At 35.9% G+C, this 15,188-nt stretch overlaps 1 protein-coding gene across 5 annotated transcripts in view; it reads left to right on the top strand.

Moving 5' to 3' along the window:
• Positions 1–80: 80 nt before the first annotated feature.
• The window catches only part of LOC120634789 (heterogeneous nuclear ribonucleoprotein L), a 442,186-nt gene continuing 427,078 nt past the window's right edge, over positions 81–15,188 (top strand). For 4 of the 5 annotated variants that reach the window (XM_039905592.1, XM_039905591.1, XM_039905590.1 and 1 more), the window contains exon 1: positions 81–285. In XM_039905592.1, the coding sequence (XP_039761526.1) occupies positions 223–285 (63 nt within the window). In that variant the 5' untranslated portion in view covers positions 81–222. The remainder of the gene's footprint in view (positions 286–15,188) is intronic. The other variant, XM_039905593.1, reaches the window with a different exon arrangement.

Here is a 15,188-nt window from a genome sequence, read left to right as displayed (position 1 = left end):
GGTTTTTATTTTATTCAATTACAATTTTTTAAATGCTATCTGTAGGAATGGGTTTCTGACATTAGTCTATGGTTTCGTTCCAGTTGCTCCCGTTCATTCGCGGCTAGTTGAAACCCATTCGGTCTTCCAGTCTGCTCTCAACCTCGGAAGGAGGTGGTTTACTCGTGTTCGGCAACAGCTTATCGAGTTACGGTGTGATTTGTGTTTGTATTGTGGTGTACAATGGCTTACAACGGTGGTGGTGGTAAGAGACTGTGCAGTGGGACCGACCTGGACGTGGAAAGGGTAAATTTCTAAACTTTAACTTCTAACATACACACAAACGAAAATGGCCGTGTTTTGTCTTGAATCTTCCGTCATGTTTTGCCGTACGCGTAACAATTATGTACTTATCTTTATTTACCCAGAACTGTACATTATATATGTTCAACTGTTTTTGCATAGTTAATAGGTTTAACGTTTTGACAAATGCACGTTACGTTGTTGATTTCGCAAAGTTTGAGGTTACAATATTGACAGGTGACAAAGAGTATTTTATTGTGACGCTTTGGTTTGTGTTTTGGTCGGAAAAAGCTTCTTTTTAGTGCCGGGATCGCGGGCCGAACGAAAATAGTCTGGTGCCAGGCTGTCAATTATTGTGATTGACATGTTTCGGTCATTAGGTGCGGCGTGTCGGCGGGAAAATTCTTTAATTTCTTGAACCCGGTCGCAATGGCCCTATCTCTACGGCGAAAATAAATTAAAGCGAAACGTGAGACGTTTAGTCTTTTTCGTGTATCAGTATAGAAATGGCTATAATACAGTTGGGCATTGTTGTTAGCAAAAAAATAAATCTCCTGATGTTAGACCTAATAGACAAAAAAACCTTTGTTTTTTATTTTTCCTTCACACAGATTAACCATTATGAAGTGTATAGATAATAAAATTATAAAAATATATATTTAAAACCATATGATTTAATTAAACAGAATAGATTGTTTTTATTAAATGTATACATAATATTCTATAGCCTAATTTTTTCTAGAAAAAATAATACAATTTTATAAACGTTATATGAATTAATGTAATTATATTTAATAAACATATTGTATAGGTAAGTAATGGGATTGTCATAATTTGGAATGAGCAAGAAAGACAGATATATATTATGACAGATATATATAGAATAAAATTTAAATCACTGATTTTGAAAAATAATCTATTTATAATCTTATACTGAAATGCTATCATTAACATATTAATGGATAAGCTGTGCTCTTTGGTTTAATCCACATATATATTAGAGCATATAACCAATATAATCATCCTCAATTAAAATAATACAAAATAAATTTGTATTGATGGGGGCCTGGGAGTGAACCAATATTCCAAGTTACAAAATATGATTTATTGTATATTTATAGCATAGAATATTAAAATTAAGTTGTTGTATTGTTTTACCTGTTTCCAACAAATAAACAATGTTTGATATAAAACAATTTTAAATTGATATGATAAGAGAGATAGGTAAATTGATATAGAAAGATAAGATGCAATAGAGTAGTTATTTATGTTGTTACGGGTTTACGTAAAATAACACACTGAGACACTTTATATATAAAACATTTAATTACAGAGACATTACAGAGACATTACAAGTTAACTACAGCTAATTACTGCAAGCTAAAACTAATTCTACGTTATGCCTATATACTAAAAGCCTAATTAGTTTGGACGCCAGGAGAGTTTTTTGATGAAGGATCGGAACTCTGCCAAAAACCAGTGGACCTCGGCTAGCTGATCTCAGGGGTTTAGTAATTTTATAGTGCCAGGGTTAAAAAGGGCATTTCTTCAGGCTACGACAATAGAAAGAATATTTTAAGCACAAAACTATGCAAAGCTAGGCAAATAGTTTAATCTACAAAACAATTTGTGCAGCTTACCCCTTTTTGGAACACAAATCTCACTCACTTAATTATCGACCGCACATTGCAAATCGATTATAAGATTTCTTGATAAAATCAAAATAGCTCAAATAACGTAATTATATCCACCAAATATCGTTCTGTCCTATTAGACAGCTGACCGCTAAATGGCCGTGACCGCACATCGTCTCCGCGATATGTGAAAACAAATTATAAAACATAAAAAGTAGAAAAAGTACAACTTTTAGACTAGGATTCGAACTCGGATGCGGCGTCATACGTCTGGCCACTCGACCACTGCGCTGTCGGCTATCGCAACGACCGGCGTGAAAATAAGAAACCAGTACTACTAAGCTAATACCTACATAATATTCCCCCAACACAGAGAAGAAAGAAAATATATCCCATAAGTAAGTATATATTTTATTTCTTCTCCGGACTGTCACGCCAAAATGTCTTCAAATCTTTGGCATGCCAGATACCAATAGATTTCCCATAAACGTTGTTCAAGTGAAAAACATTATCCGATAGTTTTTTAGTTATGATGGCTCTTTCAAATTTCGGTGCTAATTTAGCCATAAATTTTGTTCCAGCTTTAGAAAAATATTTCGTCCTTTTCCAAACTACATCTCCTTCTTTAAAATTTGCTACTTGACGTTTCTCGTTATAGAACTTTTGACTTTTGTCATGGGCCATTTTAAGCCTTAGTTCTACTTCTTTATACAGTTCGGGTCGTTTCTTTAGGTTCAATAGATATTCGTCACGATCAACAAGAACTTGTTCGTCATAAGCCAAATATTGTGTGCAACCAGATTTATTGGAAATTTTGAGTGGAAATGATGCTTCACGGCCAAGAAATAAAAATGATGGCGTGTATTCCGTAGTCTCATGAACTGCTGTTCGAATGGCATGGGCGAATTCCTGTAGATGTTTATCCCATTCATTATGTTTTTTAGAACTAATATAAGCAGCTATCATAGTACCAATAACTCTGTTGACACGCTCGGTAGGATTACTCTGTGGATGATAGTGAGGGGTGTACCAAATTTGAGTGTCATATTTATTCGCAAGATCCTTAAATAAATTTGATTCAAATTGTTTTCCGTTATCACAAATGATAGCTGAAGCACGACCGAATAACAAAAACTGATTTTCTAAAATTTCACAAATTTTATCAGCTTTCCCCGTTCTCAGGGGGAATAACAGTGTAAATTTACTAAACAAACAGGTAATTACCAAAAGCATTGTTTTAAAGTTTTTACTTTTTGGAAATGGTCCCATTAAATCCAAAGAAATCACCTGCCATGGGCCAGTAACTTTTCTAGGTTGCCCCATGTGACCAAAGGGTAATTTTTGTGACACTTTAACCTTCGCGCATGTTTCACATTTACCTATGTATTGCTTGACTGCCCTTAGCATGTCTGGCCAGAAGTAATATTGTTTTATCCTATATAACGTTTTCCGTACTCCCAAATGACCTGACTTGATATCATCATGACAGTATTTTAAAACATCAGCTTGCAAGGACTTTGGGATGACTACTTTCCATTCGTTTGTTTTATCAGGATATTGTTTCAACAAAATTTTCTTGTATAGTATACCATCTCTTATCTGCCAGTCATGACTACTATTTTGTCCACTTTGAATTTTTGCTATTTTACTTGTATACCACTCATCTTTATGGCTATCTAAAATCTGTAAATTAATTTCCTCTATACCTACAAGTGTATTAATAGACCTAGATAAAGCATCTGGGACTACATTACTCCTACCTGGTCGATGAATTATGTCAAAATTAAATTGTTGCAACTTCATGGCCCAGCGTCCCAATCTACCGTGTGGATCCTTCATGCTATGTAATGTTTTGAGAGCACTATGATCTGTGATAACAGTGAAATGTGTACCCTCTATATAAGGTCTAAATTTTTCTATAGCATGCAGTATGCTCAAAAGTTCCCGTTCCGAAGTTGAGTACAACTGTTCACGATTATTTAATTTTCTGCTTAGGTAAGCTATAGGTTGGTCAACATTTTTTATTTTTTGGCATAAAACAGCACCAATCCCCTTACCTGAAGCATCACACTGTATAATAAAAGGCTTTGAAAAATCTGGGCAAGACATGACTGGTGTTGAAGTGAGTAACGTTTTAAGATTTAAAAATGCCTTTTCTGTCTCTTCTGTCCAGATGAACTTTTTAGTTCTTTTACCCTTTGTCAAGTCATGAAGTGGCGCTGCTATTAAAGAAAAATTTTTGACAAATCTTCGATACCAACTAGCAATTCCTATAAATCTTTTCAATTCCGTAATGTTCTTGGGTCTTGGAAAGTTCATAATTGCCGAAACTTTTTCAGGATCTGTGCGCAACCCCTCTTTGTCCACAATGTATCCCAAAAAACGTAAGCTAGATCTTGCAAATTTGCATTTATCAACGTTGATTGTTAGACCAGCATCCTTCAGTACATTCATTACACGTCTTAAAATTTGTAAATGTTCTTCAAAAGTCTGTGAGCAAACTATAATATCATCAAGGTAAGTCCACACTTTCCCTTCTAGTACATGGAATAAAATATCCATTAATCTCTGTTGAGTTTGAGACGCATTTACTAGACCAAATGGCATGACTTTAAAGTGAAACAGACCCCTGCCCGGTACTGCAAAAGCAGTTTTTTCCTTACTGGCTTCCTCAAGCTCTATTTGCCAAAAAGCTGATTTCAAATCAATGGTACTGAGGAACCTAGCAATGCGTAGATTGTCTAAGATGGCAGAGACTCTAGGCAGTGGATACGTGTCTCGCTTAGTGACTTTATTTAGCTGTCTACTATCAAGGCAAAGTCTATTACTGCCATTAGCTTTTTTTACCATCACGATAGGAGAACACCAGGGACTATGAGATGGTTCAACAACATCTTTTTCTAACATTTCATCTAGCTCCTGCTCTATTTCTTTCTTTTTGACTGGTGAAAAATTGTACTGCTTTTGATAAATTGGTTTACTATTTCCTGTGTCTATATCATGCTTTATAATTTTAGTTCTACCCAAACCAGAACCTATACATTTTCTTATTTCATCAATAATGACTGTAAGTTTTAATTGTTCTTCCTTAGTAAGTTCCTCTTGACTTATTAAAGATGCATTTTTATCCTCAATGTAACTAACTACTGGCATGTCCTTTAACTCTTCCCCTTTAAACTTAAATGAAATACCGAACAAATCAAAAAAATCTTTACCTAATATTAATTTATGTGACAAGTTAGGCATGAGGAGCATAGAGACGTAGTGAAACTGGTCATTGAATACCACTGGAATATCAAACCCCTCAGTTATGCAATGGCTAGCACCATCTGCAGTAGCGATGTGCATAGTATTCATTTTCTGCGTCTTCACTCCAAGACGCTTTATTGTTTCTGCAAATTCCTGATTTACTACTGTACAAGTTGCACCAGAATCCAATAACCCATTAAAAAATGAATTTAAAATATTTATTCGTATATATGGCCTACTGTCATTTTCCTTTTTAAATGTTAAGTGAGATACCACTCCCTTAGACATGAATGCACCTATGAAGAGCAACCAGTCCTGCCATTCTTTACTTTTATTATTTAGGGATGGGCTTAGTTGGCAGGTTTCGAGCCCTCCCCATTGGCGTTTCCCTTACAGGTACAATCTTTTAAAGTTATACCAAAACGGCCACAACGATAGCAAAATAGTCGCTGTTTTGGTAAAAAACATGATCGGAACAAATGACCAGTTTCACGACAATTCCAGCACCTCATATTTAAAGTGGGTTTGCTACTTGTATTTTTCATTTCATTTACGTCTTTTGTGTCAGATGCACTTTCTGGATCGGGCTTGTATGCTAAGTCCGGCTCAAGTGAGTTAACTATAGCCTTTGGTTGCTGGAAATTGTCACAATTTACCTTAGTTCTTTCGATTATACGCATAACATTAACGAGATCCGGAATAGACGTAAAAGTATCCCTACATATAGCCCTTTGATAGTATGGTTGTAGATTTTTTACTATAATCATTAACTTCTCAAGTTCTGAAATTTTATTAGGTAGCCTGTTGAACATGTTTTGCATGACCGCGATGAAAATAAGCACGGGCTCATTTTTACCTTGTGTTCTAGCTTTTGCTTCAGTTAATAGCTCTTCTTGGTAATAGGGTGACTGGAAGGTTCTTTTTAATAATAAAACTAATTCATTCCAATTGCTAATAAACTCCTTATTTGCTCGGTACCAAATTAAAGCGTTTCCTTTAAAAAAATCGATAGCATGTCGCCATAGATCCTCAACGGTTGCATTTCGAGCATCTTTTAGTTCCTCTACCCTTTCTATGAAGGCGTTAACGCTAAACTTGTTATCACCATAAAAGTGCACACCCCACTGACTAATTGGCACTAATTTATGCTTACGACCAGATGTAACTTCCTCAAGAGTGGTTGAATTTAAAAAATTTGGTGGCTTTAAATTATGGAAGGTTGCCAAATCAAAATCATCTTGTGCGAAACTGACCTTTCTTTCTCCTAAATTACGTTTAACTACCTGAACCTGTTCTGTGTTTCCATTTTGCCTTGTTTTGGTAGTATCAGCTATATTATCATCTATTAAATTTAATATTTTCTTGCTATCTTCGCCTATGGATTTATGTAAAGCTTCTCTCATTTCTGTAGTTATATCCTCATTGTCCTCTATTTCATCTTTACCTTCTAAATCTTTTAATAATATGACCGCATTATCAAGAAGAACATTTTTCTTTTCTTTCTCCACTTCATCCAATGGTGAAATAAATTTTAATCTATTTACCACGTGAAATAAACGTGAAACTAAACGCTTATAAAGTTGTTTCTCTGGTTTCTCATTTAATTCGGACACGTAACGCCTAATATTGCCTATTTTCTCAGCACAAACATCTAACTCTGCACTTGGAGTGGTGTGGTGGCTTTCAGCTTCCAACATTCTTTTAAGGATTTTTTTTAAAGCAGAGACTAAACCCGGCTGCGTGTAACCTCGACAAGCGAGTTCGAATTCTACTTCATCTTTCAACAAGAATTGTGAATCCATGGTGGAGTTGAACCAAATATTACAAAAAAAATAAAAAGAAAATTACAGAAATATTGCTGTGGCAACGAGTCCACACTATTCTAACTTAATACTTAAGTTTACGTGCTATACAAAAAAAACCGTAACTAAACAAGTAAAATTAAGCGGTAACCAGCACTACTTTAACTATTTTAACGTACAGCTAAATTTAATTTTTTAGATAACATAGATAAAATAGTAGGTACCTAAGTATAAACTAATATATAAAATGATCTAATAAAAAAAATAAGAATAAAGTTAAATAACAATCTAAAGTTTGTCCTTTACCCCTATAACTATGATTAGCACTTAGGAAAAACACAGTACTTTACGAGTAGGAACGCAGGTATTTACATAACAAGCAAGTAAAATCTTAGTTAACTAAATTTACTTATCAATAAGTAAAATCAGACTTTAAACCAATGTTGGCGTAATGTCATAACTTAACTTCACTTATAGGTATCATAAAGCTACGAATTTAAATGATATAACCTCAGAATAATTCCCATCCGATATCTATTGTATAGGTATTGGGTGCGTAATATTGCCGCGCAAGGCAAAAGATCGAGTATGCGCGGGTAGGCTACTCAACGCGACGCGCAACACGGGAACTAAACTGTTGCTAAGCCTGTCTTTAAATTTATCTAAAGGTTATGAGTGCTCAGTTTAATTTTATAAACCCTTTAGTTTTAACGTTTGGCGCTATTTGTTACGGGTTTACGTAAAATAACACACTGAGACACTTTATATATAAAACATTTAATTACAGAGACATTACAGAGACATTACAAGTTAACTACAGCTAATTACTGCAAGCTAAAACTAATTCTACGTTATGCCTATATACTAAAAGCCTAATTAGTTTGGACGCCAGGAGAGTTTTTTGATGAAGGATCGGAACTCTGCCAAAAACCAGTGGACCTCGGCTAGCTGATCTCAGGGGTTTAGTAATTTTATAGTGCCAGGGTTAAAAAGGGCATTTCTTCAGGCTACGACAATAGAAAGAATATTTTAAGCACAAAACTATGCAAAGCTAGGCAAATAGTTTAATCTTCAAAACAATTTGTGCAGCTTACCCCTTTTTGGAACACAAATCTCACTCACTTAATTATCGACCGCACATTGCAAATCGATTATAAGATTTCTTGATAAAATCAAAATAGCTCAAATAACGTAATTATATCCACCAAATATCGTTCTGTCCCATTAGACAGCTGACCGCTAAATGGCCGTGACCGCACATCGTCTCCGCGATATGTGAAAACAAATTATAAAACATAAAAAGTAGAAAAAGTACAACTTTTAGACTAGGATTCGAACTCGGATGCGGCGTCATACGTCTGGCCACTCGACCACTGCGCTGTCGGCTATCGCAACGACCGGCGTGAAAATAAGAAACCAGTACTACTAAGCTAATACCTACATAATAATGTCTACTCTCTATTTATAATGTTAGTAGGATAATCTACTTCTAATTAACTTTTAATGGAATGTTTTTGAAGTTATTTGCATGAAGCTAGTAGAAAAATAATAACAAGAAATTAAAGCCCTAGAAATAAATACCTTACATCTGATTATAGTCCTACACCTATTTCTGTCTTCTTCTATTAAGCATTGATCCATCACACGTGGACAATCAATTATTTATTTGTTTAGTAATGATCCCACCAGAATGATGGGATGATAAAAAAAAAAATCTGATAAATGTGTGCATGCTCTTTGTCACAGGCCTTGTTGAACCCTTCTCAATCCTATTTATTGCTTGCCTTGTCCAAATTTCTGCTATAGGCATAATTTGTTCTGCAAACCTTTTCTTCTGATATTTATATAGATCAAAACAAATGTATGAAACTAAAGTGTTAATTTGAGTACACCTTAAAAACTGCAAGACTGTTTTTTTTCTGTTTAATTTATATATATTTAACTCATCTAACTCATTTAAAAAGTGACTTTTTTAATGTAGTAAAATTACTTAAATAACATATTATTGTTGTCTCAGATCTTCAGTTCAAACAGAACTCCCATAGACTAGAACTTTCTGTTTCTACCAATAAATTGGAATCTACAGATTCCAATTTATTGGTAGACTTTTTGGTATTTTTGTACACTATGTCACAATATTACTTCTTGGCAACTCACATAATATTTATAATTTTTATTATAGTGTTTTTATCTACACTTGAAGGAAATATCAAAGTTATAAATTTTTACATATAAAAATTTTGGAACCTGTAAAATATATCATAATATATTAGCTGAAGATTTTGTATGTACCATTGTATGTTTTAATGCATAGAGAGGGCATACACATCCCGATTATTGAAGAAGTTTATAGGCTACAATTAAGCTTTTAATGCTATGTTATATTATATTATCATCTCTGACGTTGCCCTATCAACTGGCAACTATATCAGGAAAGGTAGAGCCAGGTACCAGAGATAATAAGAAATGGGTAAAATACATTTTGTCTAAAGAGTTCTAAATTCTTATAATTTACAAACATTATATTGAATTTATATATTGCCCAAGAACATGGTCTAAAAATCTATCAGAGTTCCAAAAAATTATAAGTTGAACATATTCAGATTGTGCCTACAACTCAAACAGTGTTGGTTGCATTAGATAATCTTTTTGTGGAATGAACTCTCAAAATGTCTCATTATCAGATGATAATGCCAGATGGCATAAGTTATATTGTAATTAAATAAAGTGATAAATTGTATTGTAATTAAATGAACATGTATCATTATAAAGAGTTCTCAAGCATCTTAGTTTTTTCTTCTACGTCTACATTTTTTTTTCGCTAGCTGCTACCTATGTTCTGCTTTTATTATGGCTTTATTCAAATCCTGCGCGAACTAGACGCTATTGAAGCGGTGGTAGCCCAGTGGGTAGGAGCTACACTTTCAGACTGGCCAAGTTCAAATCCGAGCATGCATCTCTGTAACTTTTCAAAGTTAAGTGCGTTTTAAGTAATTAAAATATCACTTTCTTCAATGGGGATGGAAAACATCGTGAAGAAAACTGCATGCCTGAGAGTTCTCTATAATGCTCTCAAGGGTGTGTGGAGTCCACAAATGCACACTGGGCCCGTGTGGTCTGCCTTAAACCCTTCTCACTGTAGTAGAGTGCCCTGTATTGAGCTGGTAATGGTTTGATATAATGATGATGATGATGATACAAATTCTGTGACAACCATCTGTTCCAGGGATAAAAAGGAGCCTATGGCCTCTTCATCCTTTCAACTAACTCTAAGCCAAACATAAAGTTGATTGGTTGCTTAGTTAAAGCGTTAAGCAGAGACAAACATACACACTTCTCACATTCTGATGCCCAGCTTTTGGTAGAAATTGGACAGTGCTCAATGAAAATCAATGGATTCGTATTTGTGTATGTTAATAGGTAGAGCTAGATTTTTTATAAGTAATAAGCACCTAAATTGCCTTTGAAGTTAACATAACTGTCTTTATTATTTATTTACGTTGAAATATCGCTCCAGCATCGATACACACTCGATGGTTTAAATAGCTATCATTATGTTATGCGAGGCCGGGACGTTAGCAACGTAGGTGAAATACGTCATTAGTCATATTGTTGGGGGAAATAACCTGCGTTTAGGGTTGCCAATCGCCCCGGAATTTTGAAATCTTGATATATGGTAAAATAATAATCCTCGGAAATAATAATACTCGGAAGGCCCAAATAATCTGTTAATTTGACAGAAGTGCAGTGAGTATTGCCACGTCCTAATTAATACAACGCTGGTTTAAGGGTCCGTCGGCGGATTAGAAGGTGGCTATCTTTAATGTATTTCCTCTCCTCAAACATTCTTATTTGCTATAGTTGACAAGAGTGCTTTGACGCGGTGTTGTTATTATTTCACATGAGGGAAGATAACTTCTTCTTCTTCTTCTTTGAGTTAATGGCTTTTTGTCATGCCGGAACGGCACAGTTTACTTCGCCAATGACGGGTGGGTAGCTTGAAGAAAACACAAAGGAGGATGGTGAAAATGTCTTGAGACTATTTTAGTTCGCAAAACAATAGCAGGGTAGCGTTTTAGTAACTGTTAATATCTAACATTACAATATACTATAGATATTTATATATATATATATATATTTTTTTTTTTCTTTTTTTTTAAATTATAGACAAAAAATATATGTGTTGTTATGCATAAAATGTACTGAATGTAATAGATTAGTGTATTTACAGTTTAATGTTGTTACGTTGAATGTATCTGCATAAGAATTTAACATGCGGACTAAACACAAGGATTAATAGACATTGTACACTTATAGGACGAGGGATCTTGGGGGAAGAACATCATAAAGTGTATGTAGGAGTTTAGGGCAAGAGAAGAGTATATGAGAGGTTGAACCTTCATCCAGACCGCATTCACACATTGAGTGATCTCTAATTCTTAATTTAGCTAAGTGTACTGGAGTGCAAGCGTGTCCGATCCGCAGACGAGTTATAGTTGAGGCAACCCACCGAACCATATTTCGGTGATAGAAAAACCAGGGTCGACGGGGGATTTCCGGTTGCAACGTAGCGTAGTATTTACCTTTGACCGAATTTGATAGGTTCCAACTTGATTTCCAAGAGTCAGAAAGATAAATTTTAGCAAGAGCGCAAAGATCTTGGGTGTGGTTCTTAAATTGGGTTAGGGAGCCTGACTCAATAGCAAGTTTTGCGAAAGCGTCCGCTCTTTCATTTCCTTTAATTCCAGTGTGACCGGGGATCCAAGCCAATTTGATAGAGAGTCCTTTTTTATGGCAAAGGAATAAGGTTTCCCGGATTTTGAAGACTGAAGAAACAAGTGCTCTACTACGGAAAGGATTTCCTTTGAGTGCTTGAAGGCAACTTAAGGAGTCAGTCAATATAAAGGAGTTTTGTATATTGTGGGACTCTATAAAAAGGATGGCTTCCAAAATAGCAATAGATTCTCCAGTGAATACCGATGTTTCTGGGGGGCACTTGTATTGTAGACATATTTTATACTTTGGGATCCAGCATGCTATACCAACAAAACCGTTAATAGACAATTTTGAAGCATCTGTGAATATCGCCAAACAATCAGACCAATTATTTTGGAAAATTTCGTTAAACTTAGCATCAGCTTCGACCGTATCTTTACTTAATCCTAAACTTTCAATCTGTGGAACGTAGGTCAGCCCTGGGAAGGGGGTTGAGTATAATGGAAGCTTAGGAGAAGAGTGGAATGGATGTGGTAAACGAGTGAACTTACGGTAACTCATTAGAAGACAGGGGAGATTTTGATCGGATCTTAGGACAGAAGACAGTTTTTGTAGGCAATCAAGGAGAGGATGGGAGGAGAGTTGCAAAGTCCTGCAAATAAAACGATCACTGAGATATTGCGTACGTATAAGAATAGGTGGGTCAACACATTCAACCTGTAGTACATTGGTGGGAGAAGATTTCATTGCACCGAGGATAATCCTCAGGCATTTAAATTGTAATTTGTTGAGTTTTTCTGTGGCAGATTTATTTAAGGGACCTAATATAAACAGCCCGTAGTCCATATGGCTGCGGACTATAGCATTATATAAGAGCTTTAGCGTATAAGGATGACAACCCCACCAGACTCCTGATAGAGCTCTAAGGATGTTTAGGGAGCTTTCACACTTACGGATAATATGTTCAGAGTGAGCTACGCCATTGAGTCTAGAGTCAAAAATTACTCCGAGAAATTTGGTTTTGTGAGCAAGTGCAATGCGATGATCATCAAAGAAGATATTTGGAACTGGAATTTGTCTTTTTCTAGTAAAAATGACGGTCTTGCACTTATCGATAGATAATGAAAGCCCATGATCTGACAACCACTGACTTAGATAATGCAAAGCCGAATTCAAGCGAGGAGAAATTTCATCCACGGATGAGCCGTTGGCGTAAATAGCAATGTCATCAGCATATTGCAAGACTTTGCAAAAACTCTCCACTGACAGTTCGAGATCGACGGTATAGATATTGTAGAGAAGTGGGCTCAGAACCGAACCCTGAGGTAAGCCTTTCCAAACAACTCTAGGGGAAAGATTTAGGGAATGTGTTCGTACCAGAATAGTTCTGGATGAAAGCAGATTAAATATGATCTGTGTCAGTCTCGGCGGGATGCTCAGCTGTTGCAATTTTTGCCTGAGTATCGGGAGAAGAACGTTATCATAAGCTGCTGAAATATCCAGGAATACACCCACAAGGTACTCTCGCTTAGATAGGGCTAATTGAATATCTGTAGAGAGGATACCAAGGCTGTCGGTTGTGCCAAGGCCCTTGCGAAAACCAAACTGGGATTTGGCAAGCAACCCTTTGCTTTCCAAAATCCATTCAAGACGGTTTTTTATCAAATGCTCCATAATTTTAGTCAAAGAGGAGGAAAGAGCGATGGGGCGATACGAATTAGGATCTAACGGGTCTTTACCGGGTTTCCTTATGGGAATTATTATTTGAGTTTTCCAAGGTCCTGGGATGATTCCTGTATTTAGAAACCAGTTTAACATGTTGAGAAAGCAGATTTTTGCTTTATCATTAAGCTTAACAATGAAAGAATATGGGATCCCATCTTCCCCTGGGGAAGAGTCCTTCAGGTCTGAAAGAGCACACTGTAGCTCGGAGAAACTAAATGGAGCATCCATAGGATCTGAAGAAGTCAGTGAACTAGGATAAGAATGAATGTTTTCACAAGGAACAAAGGGAGGGGCAAGTTTATCTGCAAAGGCCTCTAGCCAAACGGCAGGGTTGTTTGAAGTTGGGTCGTTGGAGGATACCGATTGCCGGAATCTTTTCATTCTATCCCATACCAGGGTAGATGGGGATCGAGGATCCAAAGATTCACAAAAAGTTGTCCACCCTGTTTTTTTCTTTTTGGAAGTCACCCTTTTGACCTTAGCATCTGCTCGTTGGTATTCCAGGAAATTTTCGTGTGTCATCGAGATCTTATAAGAACCCTTTTTTGGAGTCATAAGTACTAAATAGGGTTATAATAGTCTTTGAAATAAACTAATTCTCTCATGAGTTACTAGTTACGTCAAATAAATGGTCCAAAGATTGATATACAGTCCGCCCAAATAGCAACCATTATGTTTTGCGAACCCGGGTTATAGCAAGTTAAACCTAAAGCGACGTTTAGCCCTATTGTGAGATGAAATGACCTGAGTTAGTGTTGCCGAGCGTCCCGCAAATTTACTGACGTCCCCCTTTTAATGAATATTTTCTGCTTTGTCTCTTGCGGGATGGTTTTATTAACTCGAGTGTGAGATGGTGATAACAATAAAAACCAGGTTAATTTTTTTGTGGGCTCTTAGACCAGGGCGCGTTTGGAACCCACTTAGCTTTGGTTTTAAGTTAACGAATGCAGTTATCACCATCACCGAACATTAGTGTTAACATTTTAAATGTACGAACGCTTCAAAAGTGCCTGTGATAAGGTCTACATGAATTTACTTGCCCTGCGAAGTATTGCTATTTTATGAACGATAGTTTCCACTTACCATCAGATAGGCCTGTCTCTAAATTTGCTTTGTCCGTCAATCCTTACTAACTTACATTACTTTACTTACTTGCTTAATTAATATTATAAATGTCAATGTTTGTTTGTTTGTTACGCCTTCACGCAAAAACTAATTAACCGATCCTCATGAAACTTTGTACACATATTCTTGGAAGTGTTAGAAGTAATATACCTAGGATACTTCTTATTCTGACATTAAGCTCGTTTCCTTTGGAGAGGGGACGAAAGTGTTTGACGATTTTACACTATAACTCCGACAAATAATTACCGATTTAAATAATTCTTTTTGTACTATAGAGGTTATAATATGTGTTTAATTTTGCCCAAACTTTGTGAAGATCTGATGAATGTGGTTGGAGATAGAGGAAACAACTCCTCAGCGGACAGCAGCAAACCCCCGAATTTGAGGCTTAGCTATACTGAATACTTTAAATTTTTTAGAACTTCAACTAAATTGAATGCCGCATCAGAAAACAAAATCAAAGGCAAACGAAGTCGCGGGCAACAGCTAGCATAAAACAACGTCCGAATTGATAACCTCCTCCTTATGAAAATTAAGCTTAATTTCTTATACTCCGCGAAAAGCAGGAATCACACCACACCAGAATCTGTATGGTGTAATTTATAATTTCTTCAATCCTTATACTCCACACCAAACAGAATTTTCATAATATATC

Source organism: Pararge aegeria, chromosome 25 (assembly GCF_905163445.1).
Source record: "Pararge aegeria chromosome 25, ilParAegt1.1, whole genome shotgun sequence".
Lineage (NCBI taxonomy): Eukaryota > Metazoa > Arthropoda > Insecta > Lepidoptera > Nymphalidae > Pararge > Pararge aegeria.
This window is presented reverse-complemented; position numbering and strand designations above follow the sequence as displayed.